The sequence below is a fragment of the Sapajus apella genome, unplaced genomic scaffold (genome assembly GCF_009761245.1).
Source record: "Sapajus apella isolate SASKATOON/1434 unplaced genomic scaffold, GSC_monkey_1.0 scaffold51, whole genome shotgun sequence".
Taxonomy (NCBI): Eukaryota; Metazoa; Chordata; class Mammalia; order Primates; family Cebidae; genus Sapajus; species Sapajus apella.
In genome coordinates, this window is record NW_022436991.1 from 7,631,675 (window position 1) to 7,647,201 (window position 15,527).

General features: G+C 39.1%; 1 protein-coding gene across 3 annotated transcripts in view; it reads left to right on the forward strand.

Moving 5' to 3' along the window:
* The window catches only part of LOC116526517 (acyl-coenzyme A synthetase ACSM2B, mitochondrial), a 33,926-nt gene that overhangs the window by 2,185 nt on the left and 16,214 nt on the right, over positions 1-15,527 (forward strand). For all 3 annotated transcript variants that reach the window (XM_032242856.1, XM_032242854.1, XM_032242855.1), the window contains exons 2-3: positions 8,786-8,970; positions 13,283-13,493. In XM_032242856.1, coding sequence (XP_032098747.1) covers positions 8,794-8,970; positions 13,283-13,493 — 388 coding nt within the window. In that variant the 5' untranslated portion in view covers positions 8,786-8,793. The remainder of the gene's footprint in view (positions 1-8,785; positions 8,971-13,282; positions 13,494-15,527) is intronic.

The window sequence follows — 15,527 nt, forward strand, 5'->3', positions numbered from 1 at the left end:
TATATATGGAATATATATAATATATAAGAATATATATGAAATATTTTTCATATATATGGAATATATATGTATATATATATGGAATATATATATGTGTGTGTGTGTGTGTGTGTATATATATATAATATACGCACATATATATTCCATTAGTTCTGTTCCTCTAGGGAACCCTGAATAATACAGATACCTTGAGCATTTTGGCTGTTACGTCCTAGTTAAATAAATAAATAAATAAAATAAAATACAGCGTTGGAAATCCAGCCCATTTGCTTGAATACTGGCTGGATTCTTTAAATCAAAAGTCATTAAAGATTATTAGAAAGTCAAGATGGCAACTAGGAGGCAAAAGTAGCTGGCAGCCTCAGCTTGGATGGACAGAGCAGCATGTGGAGACTCACACTGTGAACTTTTGCTCCAGAACTACTGCAGGAGTATACCAGGAAAATAAAATAAAATAAGTATAAAAAGATAATAAAAAGATTCTGAGAGAATCCACAGACCCTTTGAAGGAAGTGGATTGTTTGCAGGACTTGGGAGACAGCCCAAATACTGTGAGTGCCCAAGCTGTGACAGTGGGAAAGGGGAATTGCCTGCCCCTAAACACACACCCTCACTGGGAAACCTGAAGGTCTAGGTCACAGGAGAAGGATTTGACCTTAGGTGGAGCTGAGTCAATTTAGAGAGCTGAGTGAAATACAGGGGTGAAGGAAGCAGTGGGAAAAGTCCTATGGCCTTTTTGGGTCCCAAGAAAAGCTAGTTTTGACTTGTTTCACAGGGGGCCTTGAGGAGGGTTATTAGAGGAACTGAGAAAAGACCACAGGAGACGGAAACCTCCAGCTAAACTTTGCAACCATTCCAAACAAACACTGTCTTCTGGCCAGAAGTCAGGGGAGGGCATAAATCCAGTATGCAGACTCGACAGGCAGGGAGGCAAGCATGAAAGTCTTGGTTGCCCTCTCAGCTAGGAGGCTAGTAGCGTGGAGCAAGTTCACAGCCCTACTCACCTCCTGCCTGGAAACAAACTCTGTGCTGTTGGATGGGGTCACTGTGGGAGTGAGCCTGATCTTTTGGGTTGCATGGGAGCTGGGTGAGGCCTGTACTTCTAGCTTTCCCCACACCCCTGACAACCTGCATGACACAGCAGAGGCAGCCATAATACTCCTGGGAACGTAATTCCATTGACCTGATAGCCACATCCGCAACCCCCACAGCAGCCACAGCAAGCCCCACTCAAGAAAAGTCTGCTCTCAGACATGCCTTACTCTGCCCCTACCTAATGGTCCTTCCCTGCCCTCCCTGGTAGCTGAAAACAAATGGCATATTCTCTTGAAAGTTCTAGGGCCCCACCCCTCACCTTATTCTCCCTATACTACCACACCTGATGCTCTCTTGAAGGCACCCCCTCCTGGCAGGAAATCAACCAGCACAAAAACACTGCATTAAACAACCCAAACTAAAGACCCCCACAAAGTCTGTTGGAAATGGTTTTATAACATTGGGAAAAATCCATACCGAGACAATGGATCACTCAGCAAGGCTAGCTTTACTTCCTGCAGGAAGGGTGCAACTTGGTGGTAGTCTTGCCATGAGAGCACACCTGAACAAGGGAGACACGGACATTTACAACTTTCACAACCTGACGCAGTCACCCTACTGCTGTGTCCAGTTTTCATTGGCTGGAACAGGACCTCACATTCTATGCTTGACCCAATTGGCTAAAAACTTGGACATTTTCTAAAGAAGTAAAGGCAGTGGGGAACTAAGGAAAAGAGGAAGTAACTTGAGGAATGCATAGAGAAGTGATAACATTTTCAAATAAGGAAGGGGAATAAGCTTTGACCTAAGACTTGCCTGAGCTTGTCCAGGCCCATCAGGGCAAATATCTAGGTTAAAGTGTAAGAACTAAAAACACGGGATGCACTTATTTCTTTATTATGACTAACGGCTACTTTAAAATTATTAGCAAAAGCTTTAAAGTGAATTAACCTTTGAAGAAACTATCATTTGAACTAATGAACTAAGAGGAAAGCTTTGAAGGGGAAACTTTTATTTATTTTTATTTCCTGCAAAGTCCATTTTACTGCCACCTCTAGCAGAGCAGGTGCTGGTATCCACAGCTGAGAGACCTGCAGACAACCCCCAGGACCAGCTTGGAGCCTGATACCCCAGGCTGGGTCGCTAGATCCAGAAGAGAAATAACAATCACAACAGTTTGGCTCTCAGGAAGCCATGTCCCTAGGAAAAGGGGAAGAATACTACATCAAAGAAACATCCTGTGGGACAAAAGCATCTGAACAGTACCCTTGAGCCCAGATCTTCCCTCTGACAGCCTACCCAAATAAGAAGGAACCAGAAAAATAATTCTGGTAATATGATAAAACAAGGTTCTTTAACAACCCCCCAAAATCACACTAGCTCACCAGCAATGGATCCAAACCAAGAAGAAACCCCTGATTTACCTGAAGAAAGTATTCAGAAGGGCAAGTATTAAGCTAATCAAAGAGGCACAAGAAAAGATGAAGTCCAATTTAAGGAAACCAAAAAAATGATACAAGATTTGATGGGAGAAGTCTTCAGTGAAATAGCATAAATAAAAAAACAATCACAACTTTAGAAAATAAAGGATACACATAGAGAAAAATGCACTGAAAGGTCTCAGTAATGAAATTGAACAAGCAGAAGAAAGAACTTCAGAGCTCAAAGACAAGATTTTTTAGTTAACTGAATCCAACAAAGACAAATAAAAAAAGAATTTTAAAAATGAACAAAATCTCCAAGAAGTTTAGGGTTTTGTTAAATGACCAAAGCTAAGAATAATTGACATCCTTGGGAAAGAAGAAAAATCTAAAAATTTGGAAAATATATTTAAGGGAATAATCGAGGAAAACTTTCCTAGCCTTGCTAGAGACTTAGACATACACATACAAGAAGTTTAAAGAACACCTGGGAAATTCATTGCAAAAAGATCATTGCCTAGGCACGTTGTCATCACGTTATCTAAAGTCAAGATGAAGGAAAGAATCTTAAGAGCTGTGAGGCAAAAGCAACAGGTAACCTATAAAGAAAAACCTATCAGATTAATGGCAAATTTGTCAGCAGAAATCCTACAAGTTAGAAGGGATTGGGGCCCTACCTTCACCCTCCTTAAAAAAAAATTAGCCAAGAATTTTGTAGTCAGCAAAACTAAGCTTCATAAATGAAGGAAAGATACAGTCTTTTTCAGACAAATACTGAGAGAATTCACCACTACCAAGCCAGCAGTACAAGAACTGCTAGGCCGGGCGCGGTAGCTCACGCCTGTAATCCCAGCACTTTGGGAGGCCGAGGCGGGTGGATCACGAGGTCAAGAGATCGAGACCATCCTGGTCAACATGGTGAAACCCCGTCTCTACTAAAAATACAAAAAATTAGCTGGGCATGGTGGCGCGTGCTTGTAATCCCAGCTACTCAGGAGGCTGAGGCAGGAGAATTGCCTGAACCCAGGAGGCGGAGGTTGCAGTGAGCCAAGATCGCGCCATTGCACTCCAGCCTGGGTAACAAGAGCGAAACTCCGTCTCAAAAAAAAAAAAAAGAACTGCTAAAAGGACTGCTAAATCTTGAAACAAATCCTGGAAACACATCAAAACAGAACCTCTTTGAAGCATAAATCTCACATAACCTATAAAACAAAAATACAATTTAAAAAACCCCAAGGTATACAGGCAACAAATAGCACAATGAATGAAATAGTACCTCATATCTCACTACTAACATTGAATGTAAATGGTCCACTTAAAAGATATAGAATTACAGAATTGATAAGATTGTGCCAACCAAGTACTCCTGCCTTCAAGAGACTCATCTAATGCATAATAAAGGGGTGGAAATGGACACTGAAAGCAAGTAGGAGTATCTATATTTATATCAAACAAAACAAACTTTAAAGCAACAGCAGTTAAAAAAAGACAAAGAGGAAATTATGTAATGATAAAAGGCCTTGTCCAACAGGAAAATATCACAATCCTAAATATATATGCACCTAACACTGGAGATCTCAAATTTATAAAACAATTACTACTATACCTAAGAAGTAATATAAACAGCAACACAATAATAGTGGGGGACTTCAATACTCCACTGACAGCGCTAGACAGGTCATTAAAACATAAAGTCAACAAAGAAACAATTGATTTAAGCTGTACCCTGGAACAAATAAACTTAACAGATATTTACAGAACATTCTACCCAACAGCTATGGAATATACATTCTATTCATCAGTGCATGGAACTTTCTCCAAGATAGACTATATGATAAAACACAAAACAAGTCTCAACAAATTTGAGAAAACCGGAATTATATCAAGTACTCTGTCAGACCATAGTGAAACAAAATTGGAAATCAACTCCAAAAGGAACCTTCGAAATCATGTGAATACATGGAAATTAAATAACCTGTTCCTGAATCATCATTGAGTCAACAATGAAATCAAGACGGCAATTAAAAATTTTCTTGGGCCAGGCACAGTGGCTCACACCTGTAATCCCAGCCCACTGGGAGGCCGAGGTGGGCGGATGATCTGAGGTCAGGAGTTCAAGACCAGCCTGGCCAACATGGTGAAACCCCTACTGAAAATACAAAACATTAGTTGGGTGTGGCGGCAAGCGCCTGTAATCCCAGCTACTCAGGAGGCTGAGGCAGGAGAATCACTTGAACCCCAGGAGCAGAGGTTGCAGTGAGCCGAGATTGTGCCATTGCACTCCAGCCTGGGCAACAAGAACAAAATTTCCATCTCAAAAAATATTATTAAACTGAAGGATAATAGTGACACAATCTATCAAAACTTCTGGGAAAGAGCAAAGGAGGTACTAAGAGGAAAATTCATAGCCTTAAATGCCTTCATCAAAAAGTCCGAAAGAGCACAAATAGACAACCTAAGGTCACACCTCAAGGAACTAGAACCCAAACCCAGCAGAATAAAGGAAATAACCAAGATCACAGCAGAATGAAATGAAACTGACACAAAAATACAAAAGATAAATGAAACGAAATGCTGGTTCTTGGGAAAGATTTTTAAAAAATGGATAGATCATTAGGAAAATTACCAAAAAAGAAGACAGAAGATGCATATAAGCTCAATTAGAAAGGAAATGGGAGATATTACAACTGACACTACAGAAATACAAAAGATCATCCAAGGCTACTACAAACAGCTTCCTGTAGATAAATTAAAAAACCTAGAGGAGATGGATAAATTCTTGGAAAGATACAACTCTCCTAGCTTAAATTTGGAAGAATTAGAAACACTGAACAGACCAATAACAAGCAGCGAGATTGAAATGTCAATAAAAAAATTATCAACAACAAAATCCAGGACCAGAGGGAGTCACAGCTGAATTCTACCAGGCATTCAAAGAAGGACTGGTACCAATCCTACTGACATTATTCCATAAGACAGAAAGAGAATCATCCCTAAATCATTCTATGAAGCCAATATTACCCTAATATCAAAACCAGAAAAGGATGTGACAAAAACGAAAACTATAGACCAATATCCTGATGAACATAGATGCAAAAATTCTTAACAAAATACTAGCTAACCAAATCCAACAGCATATCAACAAGATAATCCACCATGATCAAGTGGGTTTCATACCAGGGATACAGGGAGGGTTTAACATATGCAAGCCAATAAATGTGATACACCACATAAACAGAATTAAAAACAAAAATCATATGATCATCTCAATAGATGTAGAAAAAGCATTTGACAAAATCCAGCATCCCTTTATGATTAAAACCCTTAGCAAAATCAGCATACAAAGGACATATCTTAAGGTAATAAAAACCATCTATGACAAACCCACAGGCAACATAATACTGAATGGGAAAAAGTTGAAAGCATTCCCTCTGAGAACTAGAACAAGACATGAATGCCCACTCACACCACTTTTATCCGGTATAGTACTGGAAGTCCTAACCAGAGCAATCAGACAAGAGAAAGAAATAAAGGGCATCCAAATTGGGAAAGAGGAAGTCAAACTGTTGCTGTTTGCTGATAATATAACTGTATACCTAGAAGACCTTAAAGATTCCTCCAAAGAGCTCTTAGAACTGATACATTAATCCAGCAAAGTTTCAGGATACAAAATTAATGTACAAAAAAAAGTAGCTCTGCTATATGCCAACAGCAACCAAGCTGAGAATCAAATCAAGAACTCAACCCCTTTTACAATAGCTGCAAAAAAATATTCCTAAAGAGGTAAAAGATCTCTGCAAGAAAAACTACAAAACACTGCTGAAAGAAATCACAGATGGCACAAACAAATGGAAACACATCCTATGCTCATGGATGAATAGAATAAATATTGTAAATATGACCATGTCGCCCAAAGCAATCTATAAATTCAATGCAATTTCCATCAAAATACCACCATTATTCTTCACAGAACTAGAAAAAATAATCCTAAAATTCATATGGAACAAAAAGAGTCCTCATAGCCAAAGTAAGACAAAAAGAACAAATCTGGAGACATCACATTACCTGATTTCAAAAATATACTATAAGGCCATAGTCACCAAAAGAGCATGGTACTGGTATAAAAATAGACACATAGAACCATGGAACAGAATAGAGAACCCAGGAATAAATCTAAATACTTATAGTCAACTGATCTTCGACAAAACAAACAGAAACATAAAGTGAGGAAAGGACACCCTATTCAACGAATGGTGCTGAGATAATTGGCAAGTCACATGTAGGAGAATGAAACTGGATCTTCATCTCTTACCTTATACAAAAACCAAGTCATGATGGATCAAAGACTTAAATCTAAGACCTGAAACTATAAAAATTCTGGAAGATAACATCAGACAAACTCTTCTAGACATTGGGTTATGCAAAGATTTTATGACCAAGAACCCAAAAGCAAATGCAACAAAAACAAAGATAAATAGGTGAGACTTAATTAAACTAAAGAGCTTTTTCAGAGCAAAAGGAACAGTCAGCAGAGTAAATAGACAACTCACAGAGTGGGAGAAAATCTTCACAATCTGTGCATCTGACAAAGGACTAATATTCAGAATCTACAAGAAACTCAAATAAATTAGCAAGAAGAAAAAACAACAAAAAATCCCATAAAAAAGTGGGCTAAGGACATAAATAGACAATTCTCAAAAGAATATCCAACACGAATATGAAAAAATGCTCAACATCACTAACAATCAGGGAAATGCAAATCAAAACCACAATGTGATACCATCGTACTCTTGCAAGAATGGCCATAATCAAAAAATCAAAAAATAACAGATGTTGCTATGGATGTGATGAAAAGGGAACACTTCTATATTGCTGGTAAGAATGTAAACTGGTATAACCACTATGGAAAGCAGTGTGGAGATTCCTCAAAGAACTGAAAGTAGAACACACACATACATATATATAAATACTACTCAGGTATAGAAAGGAATGAATTAATGGCATTCACAGCAGCCTGGATGGGATGGGAGACTATTATTCAAAGTAAAGTAACTCAGGAATGGAAAACCAAACATCATATGTTCTCACTCATAAGTGGGAGCTAAGCTATAAATTGCAAAGGCATAAGACTGATACAAAGGTGTATGATAGAATATGTTAGGAAGAATTAAAAAAAAGAAAAAGAAAAGTAGAATGACACACAGAACTTTGGGGACTTGGGGGAAAAGATGGGAAGGAGATGAGGGATAAAAGTTTACAAAATGGGTTAAGTGTATACTGCTCGGGTGATTGGTGCACAAAACTCTTTTAAATTACCAGTAAAAAACTTCCTCGTGTAACCAAATACCGCCTGTTTTCCAAAAGCCTATGGAAATAAATTTTCTTAAAAAAAAAAAAAAAAAAAAAAAAGCCATTAGACTTAAATTCTACAACCTCTTCATGGTACCTTGGGTGTAACTTAAACACCAGCCTACACAGCCTTGGAACGACCTCCTTGGAATAAATTATATGGAAACAACAATTACAACACCTATAATTTCTAAAGTGATTGTATTAGGCCCTGTGCACTAGATGCATAAGACCTAGGATTTAGGATGTTATCAGTCCAGGTTGAATTTAAAGAAAATGATGCTACTTGTATTAATTAGCATTTGCTACAGTAACAAACACGCTATACATCTCAGTAGCTTTTAGTCATACATATTTTCTCCCATGGGTCTGTGTGTTGTCAGTGGTCATGCTAGGCTCAGCTCAACTCCACATTTTTGGTTGTTCTGGGTCCCATTCTGATGGTACAGCACTGATACGGGTTGTGCAAGTCTCATGCAGAGGGGAGAAATGTGAGTTTCTGATGAACCATACAATACCAGACACTCACATCTCATTGACTGAAGCATATCCCGTGAGCAAGCCAAAATCAATGAGAAGTAAATACATATTCTTCCTCCTGGGAAGTCACATAAAAATGAACGGGGATGTATAATCCTAGAACAGGAATGGAGTGAATTTCTGGGAACTACAATCCAATATATGACCCGCTGTATTTTAAGCACAAGGGGATTTATTATACGGAATTGGGTGTTCACAAAACTGTCAGAAGTGTTGAGGATGTAGGATCTGGGACTTTTTCTGTATCCTCTTGTGCCTATAGAAAACAGCACCCCACAAGGACACTGAAACAGATGCTGAGTTCAATTTACTCATAATCACAGCAAATTAATTCCTGGGAAGAATTCTATAAGGTTTGGATGAATCTCCTGAAGCTGCTGATGATCAGTGGAGCAATCTGTTAAAGAAGCTCTCACCTGTGTCTCTTCTTCCTTTTACAGGTCCGAACATGTATTGGCTGCGAAAACTTCAGGGACTCTGCACCCTGTGGGGTACTCAGATGTCCAGCCACACTCTCCACATTAATAACAGGCAACTGGTGTCTGTGCCGTGGGGCCACCTGGAAGCTCCACCCACGTTTAACTTCACTAGAGATGTGATAGATCACTGGGCTGAGATGGAGAAGGTAAATGGGGAGGAAAAGAGGCACAGAGTGAGACGATTTGGTTGACTTTTAAAATTCATCCATTAATTTAGTAAATATTTGTTAAGCACTTATCACATGTCATGCACTGTAATAAGTTATGGACAAGACATTCATCTTCCATGAAGACAGCATGATATGGGAGAGAGATACCATGAGCTTGGAAGGAAGAAAGGCACAGAAGTGTGGCAACCTGGTAACTTCTAGGCAGCCAATACAGTTTGTTTACATTGTATGGAGACTGCATATGCTCTGTTGTGACCTTCCAGGGTGAAATGAGAACTAGTGGTCTGGGGTCATAGAAGACGTGGGTTTGAATCTAATAACAGCAATTCAAGCCTGGGCAACACAGTAAGACTCTGTCTCTACCAAAAATGTTAAAAAAAAAAAAAATTAGCCAGGTATGGTGGTCCACACCTGCAGTCCTAGCTACTCAGGAAGCTGAGGTGGGAAGACTGCTTGAGCCCAGGAGTTTGAGGCTGCAGTGAGCTATGATAACACCACCACACTCCACAGAGTGATATTCTGTCTCAAAAAAGTTGGAGGGGGGAGGCAAATCAGCAATGATCAAAGACTGAGTCTTTCCAGGAACTTAGGTAACATGCCCCTCTCATTAGAGGTGTGCAAGCAAGATAACTACAGTACTAGGCAATGATTATCAAAAGGGCTCCAATATGAGACAGCCAAGACAGAAAAAGATGAAGAAAATTCTGAGTTTCCTTTCCAGCCCTGAGCTGCTAAAATTTTAATCCAATCATAGCTGATCCATCAATTGCCTTCATTTGAAGTCCTGTGACTCTTTCCGTAGATTTGAAGGATTCATTCTGGCTAGGAGTAGGGGAAGGGGTGGAGCTACAAGCATAGGCTTGATACATTGGTACTCAAAAAGAGTAATGATTATGACATGATGTCCTGAGTTCCCAACACTATGGAACAGCCTTAGTGTGGAGATTGCAAATGCCTTGCCCCTGGGCTGAAGACGCCCTAGGTTCAGGTACTCTTAAAAAAAAAAAATAGGTCAACATTTTGAAATTGAAAACTTTCAAATAAAAATGTAGATTTCTGGATTTTTTAGAAAAAGTTATGCTTCCTTTAAATACTGAGTAAGACCTTTTAAATATTGAGGAAGCCCCTTCCTACTATGACTCACCATTCTGAATTCATAAAAGTAAGCTTGCTATATAAACATCAAAAAACCTCTCCATTCACAAATAACACCATTAGCAAAATCAATGACTAATGACAACTGTGGGGAAAATATTCAACTTATATGACAGCAAAAAGTTAAAAATACAAAATGAGCTTGCAGAGACCAAGAATAAAAGGGTGCAACTCAATATAAAAGTGGGCAAAGTATATGAACAGACAGGTCACCAAAAAAGTGAACTGAAATGGCCATTAAACATAAAAAAATTTCACCCTCCCTCATAATAAGAGTAATGCAAGTGAAGATTTTGCCAAAATAACATTTTTGTACCTATCATGTTAGTTAAATACAAAAGGTTGTTTTTTTTTTTCCTTCAGAAAATAAATCTAATTATCACAAAGCATCATAGTGGAAGGATGAGAGATAATTCTCAAATCTGCCCCCTCAAAAGCTCAGAGCCTAGGGTTTTGAAAAGACAATTTGGTGGGCAGGGGGCTAAGGAACAGGTGCTACTGATTCGTTGGGAATGAAATCATAGAAGTGTGAGAAATGTCTTCCAGTGCTGAGTCTGTTTCTGGGTGAGGCAGTCACAGGACTGGTAAAGTGAGTTCCTTGCTATGAGTCATGGGTCTAAGTAGTGTCAGTAAGTTTGCCAGAATGCAAATGTCTAAAAAATATCTCAAAGGCCAGTCTTAGATTTTACAATAGTGATGTAATCTATAGAAGCAATTGGTGAATTTACAAATTGTGTGACTTCTGGTACATGACTCTGAAGCAGTAAGCAAGCTAGGTACTTTGTTGCTTAAAAATTTCTTCTGTCAGATTCCCTAAGTCATTACTCTTTTTTTTTAATTTATTTATTTATTTATTTATTTCCCATTTATTTATTTTATTGCATTTTAGGTTTTGGGGTACATGTGAAGAACATGCAAAATTGTTGCATAGGTACACAAGTGGCAGTGTGATTTGCTGCCTTCCTCCCCATCACCTACATCTGGCATTTCTCCCCTTGCTATCTCTCCCCAGCTCCCCACCCCGCACCGACCCTCCCCTATTTCCCCCCAACTGACCCCAGTGTGTAGTGCTCCCCTCCCTGCGTCCATGTGTTCTTATTGTTCAACACCCGCCTATGAGTGAAAACATGCGGTGTTTGATCTTCTGCTACAAGAAAAAAACTAACAAGCCCATTCAAAAGTGGGCAAAGGATATGAACAGACACTTTACAAAAGAAGACAAACATCAGGCCAACAAACATATGAAAAAATGCTCATCATCACTGGTCATCAGAGAAATGCAAATCAAAACTACATTGAGATACCATCTCATGCCAGTTAGAATGGCGATCATTAAAAAATCTGGAAACAACAGATGCTGGAGAGGATGTGGAGAAATAGGAACACTTTTACACTGTTGGTGGGAGTGTAAATTAGTTCAACCATTGTGGAAGACAGTGTGGCGATTCCTCAAGGACCTAGAAATAGAAATTCCATTTGACCCAGCAATCCCATTACTGGGTATATATCCAAAGGATTACAAATCGTTCTACTATAAGGACACGTGCACACGAATGTTCATTGCAGCATTGTTTACAATAGCAAAGTAATTACTCTTAAGTAGAAACTTCCACATATCCCTAGGCTATGAAAACAATGCAGCCAAGTTAATTGCTAAAGTGTAGGAAGGGGGACCTTTGCTCCAGTTCTCAATAAGTTCCTTATTTCCATCTGAAATTTGGTCAGCCTGGATTTCACTGTCCATATTTCTATTAGCATTTTGTTCACAACTATTTAACCGGTAGCTAAGACGTTCCAACTTTTCCTCATCTTTCTGTCTTCTTTTAAGCCCTCCAAAGTCTTCAATTTTTTTCTCATGACCAAGTTCCAGAGTTACCTCTACATTTTCAGGTATCTTTATAGCAATATACCACTCCTGGTACCAATTTTCTTTACCAGACTGTTCTTGTGTTGCTGTAAAGGAATACCTGAGACTAGGTAATTTATAAAAAGAGGTTTAATTGGCCCACAGTTCTGCACAATGTACAGGAAGTGTGGGGCTGGCATCTGTTTCTGTTGAGGGCCTCAAGAAGTTTACAATCATGGTGGAAGATAAAGAACAGGCACAAAAAATGGCAAGATTAGGAGCAAGAAAGAGAGTGAGAAGGTGCCACTAACTTCTAAACAACTAGATCTTATGTAAACTCATTTATCATGAAGGGGATGGTGCCAAGCCATTCATCAGGGACCTGCCCCCATGATCCAATCACCTCCCACCAAGCCCCACCTTTGACACTAGGGATTGCATTTCAACATGAGACTTGCAAAGAACAAATATTCAAACGATATCATGTATCTAGAATAGTCAAATTTATAGAGACAGAAAGTAGAATGGTGTTTATCAGGGCCTAAGGGGAGACAGGATGAGGGGTGATTGTGTAATAGGGACAGAGTTTTTGTTTTGGATGATGAGAAAGTTCTAGAGATGATGGTGGTGATAGTTGCATAACAATGAGAATGTGCTTAATGTCACTAAACTATACACTTAAAAATAGTTAAAATTGGAAATGTTATGTGTATTTTACCACACAATTAAAAAAATAAGTAAATAGTTAGACAGATAAATATATAAATAAATCTAAGGTGATATTTTCCTTTTTATTCTCATTCTTTCACAAGTATACAATAGCATTTTCCAGAAGGTACGTGTTGGCACTCACAACAGAGTGAGTGCAGAAGCAGATGAGAGGATCTGATGTTATTCTACTAAGACATTAAAGTGAATTGCAGAATAAATAGATGCAATAAATAAATAAAATAATGCCACTTTCCTCATTTTTTTATTTTGAAAAGTATACTTTCTTTATCATTACAAAAAATTATGCATGCTAATATATAATGGGTTTATTATTGTTATTTCTAAAAGCATACATTTATAAAAATTCTGTTTTAATATCTACTATGGTAACTATTGATAGATATCACTCATATAAATAACAACTCTTTAGAGTTTTCAATATTTTTTAAGACTGTATGGAGGTGCTGAGATTAAAAAAGCTTACTAAGCACCGACTTGGCAATCCCAAGACTTAGAATTTATTCTACCTGCTTGTGTACCAGTGCCACCTAATCTGCAGGGCTTGTCTTCCCTCAGGTTGGCAAGCGGCCCCCAGGCCCAGCCCTCTGGTGGATAAATGGGAATGGGGAGGAAGTGATGTGGAACTTCAGAGAATTGAGTGAAATCAGCCAGCAGGCAGCCAACGTCCTCTCGGAAGCCTGTGGCCTGCAGCGTGGGGACCGTGTGGCAGTGGTGCTGCCCCGAGTACCTGAGTGGGCACTGGTGATACTGGGCTGCATTCGAGCAGGTTGGTAACTAACTACCTGGACAGAGAACTGTCTTCTTTGTGAAGAAAACTGATAGCAGAGAAATGCAGCCACCTCTCCCAAAAGAAGTTCCCTCCTTGGTGCATGCTGTCCTCCCTCATATGAAGAAAGACATCTCCCTTCTTCCATTCATTTAAGCAAACTATGTGCCAAGCACTTATGCAGGGTGAACAACAACAGCAACAACAACAAAAACATAGTCTATATATTCATGGGACTTACAGACCTCTGGAGAAAGCTCTTAAACTCTTAATTACACAAATAAGTATTTAATCACAATTATGATAAGTGCCATGAGAATTCTATAAAAATCTATAAAAATAAGTTTGGCAAACTGTGGCCTGCAGGCCAAATCCTGCCCACAACTTATTTTTGTAAAGTTTTACTGGAACACAACTATGCCCACCTGTTTCCATATTATATGTGGCCATTTTTGCACTATAGTGGCAACTTGAATAGTTGGAACAAGAGAGTGTCTAATCCACGAAACCTAAAATATTTACTATTTGGCTTTTTGCAAAAAACGTTTGCCAACGCCTTGTCTAAAAGAGGACTTGAACTAACCAATATGAGGAGTAACAAAGTCTCAATGGAAGTGATATTTGAGCTGAGATCTGCAGGATGAGTAGGATTTGGCCAAGAGATAGAGAGCGTTGTTGTTGTGCCAAGCAAAGGGAACAGCACATGTGAAGATGCAATCATCTGATGATTTCTTCTTGCCCACTGCCCAGAAACTCCAAACACTGAAAACAGTAGGAGTTGCAGTAGAGAAGAATCTAATAATTGCATAGACCACCAAATTGAATGATGAAAGATGTTTTTCAAATCCACCTCCCTAGGAAATCAGAGACCAGTGTTTTTCAAAGATGCTTTGGCATTCAGGGGGATAGGGAATAGGAAATGCTGATTGGTTGGCTGGGGATGAAATCATGTTGGAGCTGTCTTCTTGTGTTGAGTCAACTCCTCAGAGATCACAGAAATGGTTGAGTTAGTTTCTTGGTATCAGTTACTGGTTTGGGTAGTGCAAGCTGGTCCATCAGAATGCAAGGTCTGAAAAACACCTCAAACACTAGTCTTAGGTTTTACCGTAATGATGTTATCTACAGGAGAAACTGGAGAGGTTACAAATCTTGTGACCTCTGACTCCATGACTCCTGAATTATAATTCTAGCCTTGTGACCAATTTGTTATTTCTCCAAAGGCAGTTTCAATCTCCGAGCATGGAGGCAGTTAGTTTCAGGAAGGAGCTATTAACATTTTTGTTTTAAAGTTAGTGTATAAGCTGGATTCCTCCCATAGTTAGCTTGGACTATGCCCAGGAATGAGCAAAGACAGATAGCTTTTGAGGTTAGAAACAAGATTAAGTAGGCCATGTCAGATTTTCCTCAGTGTCATAATTTTGGTAAAGGCAGTTTCAAAGCCACAGGGGAGGGAAGCTTGAAAATTATGAAAGAACCTAAAAGGATGTCTGTGTGCCTAAAGTCCAGGCCATAAAAAGAAAGTAGTGGCAATAGAATGAACATGTAAAGATTGCCAAGTGCTAAATTGACAGTGCCTTGTGGGCCATGGTAAGAGTTGTAGACACTTATCCAGTGGTAAATGGGAAATGATTGATGGATTCAGTGACACGCAAACCATTGATGCATTGAGTGACATGATCATCCTCTGTTTGGATAGTCATATTGGATGCTCAATAGAGAATGGGATGAAGAAGGCAATAGTGGGGTGGAATTCTCAGATAAGAGATGAAGGGATGATGACAGTTTCAATTTGGTTTTGGTAGTAGAAATGGAGACAAGTAGATTCAATACACAATTAGGGGGAACTAGTAACAGGGTTTTTCAGGGAAGACACCACGGAGAGAGAGAAGTCACAGAGACTTCAGCAAGTGGGTGGATGGTGCTGTCTTTTAATGGTGTGAAGAACACAGACATAGGAAGAGGCACGGGTGTTAGGAAGAGATGGTAAATTCAATTTGGGCATGTTGAGTCCGAGAGGTCCATGTGATGTTCAAG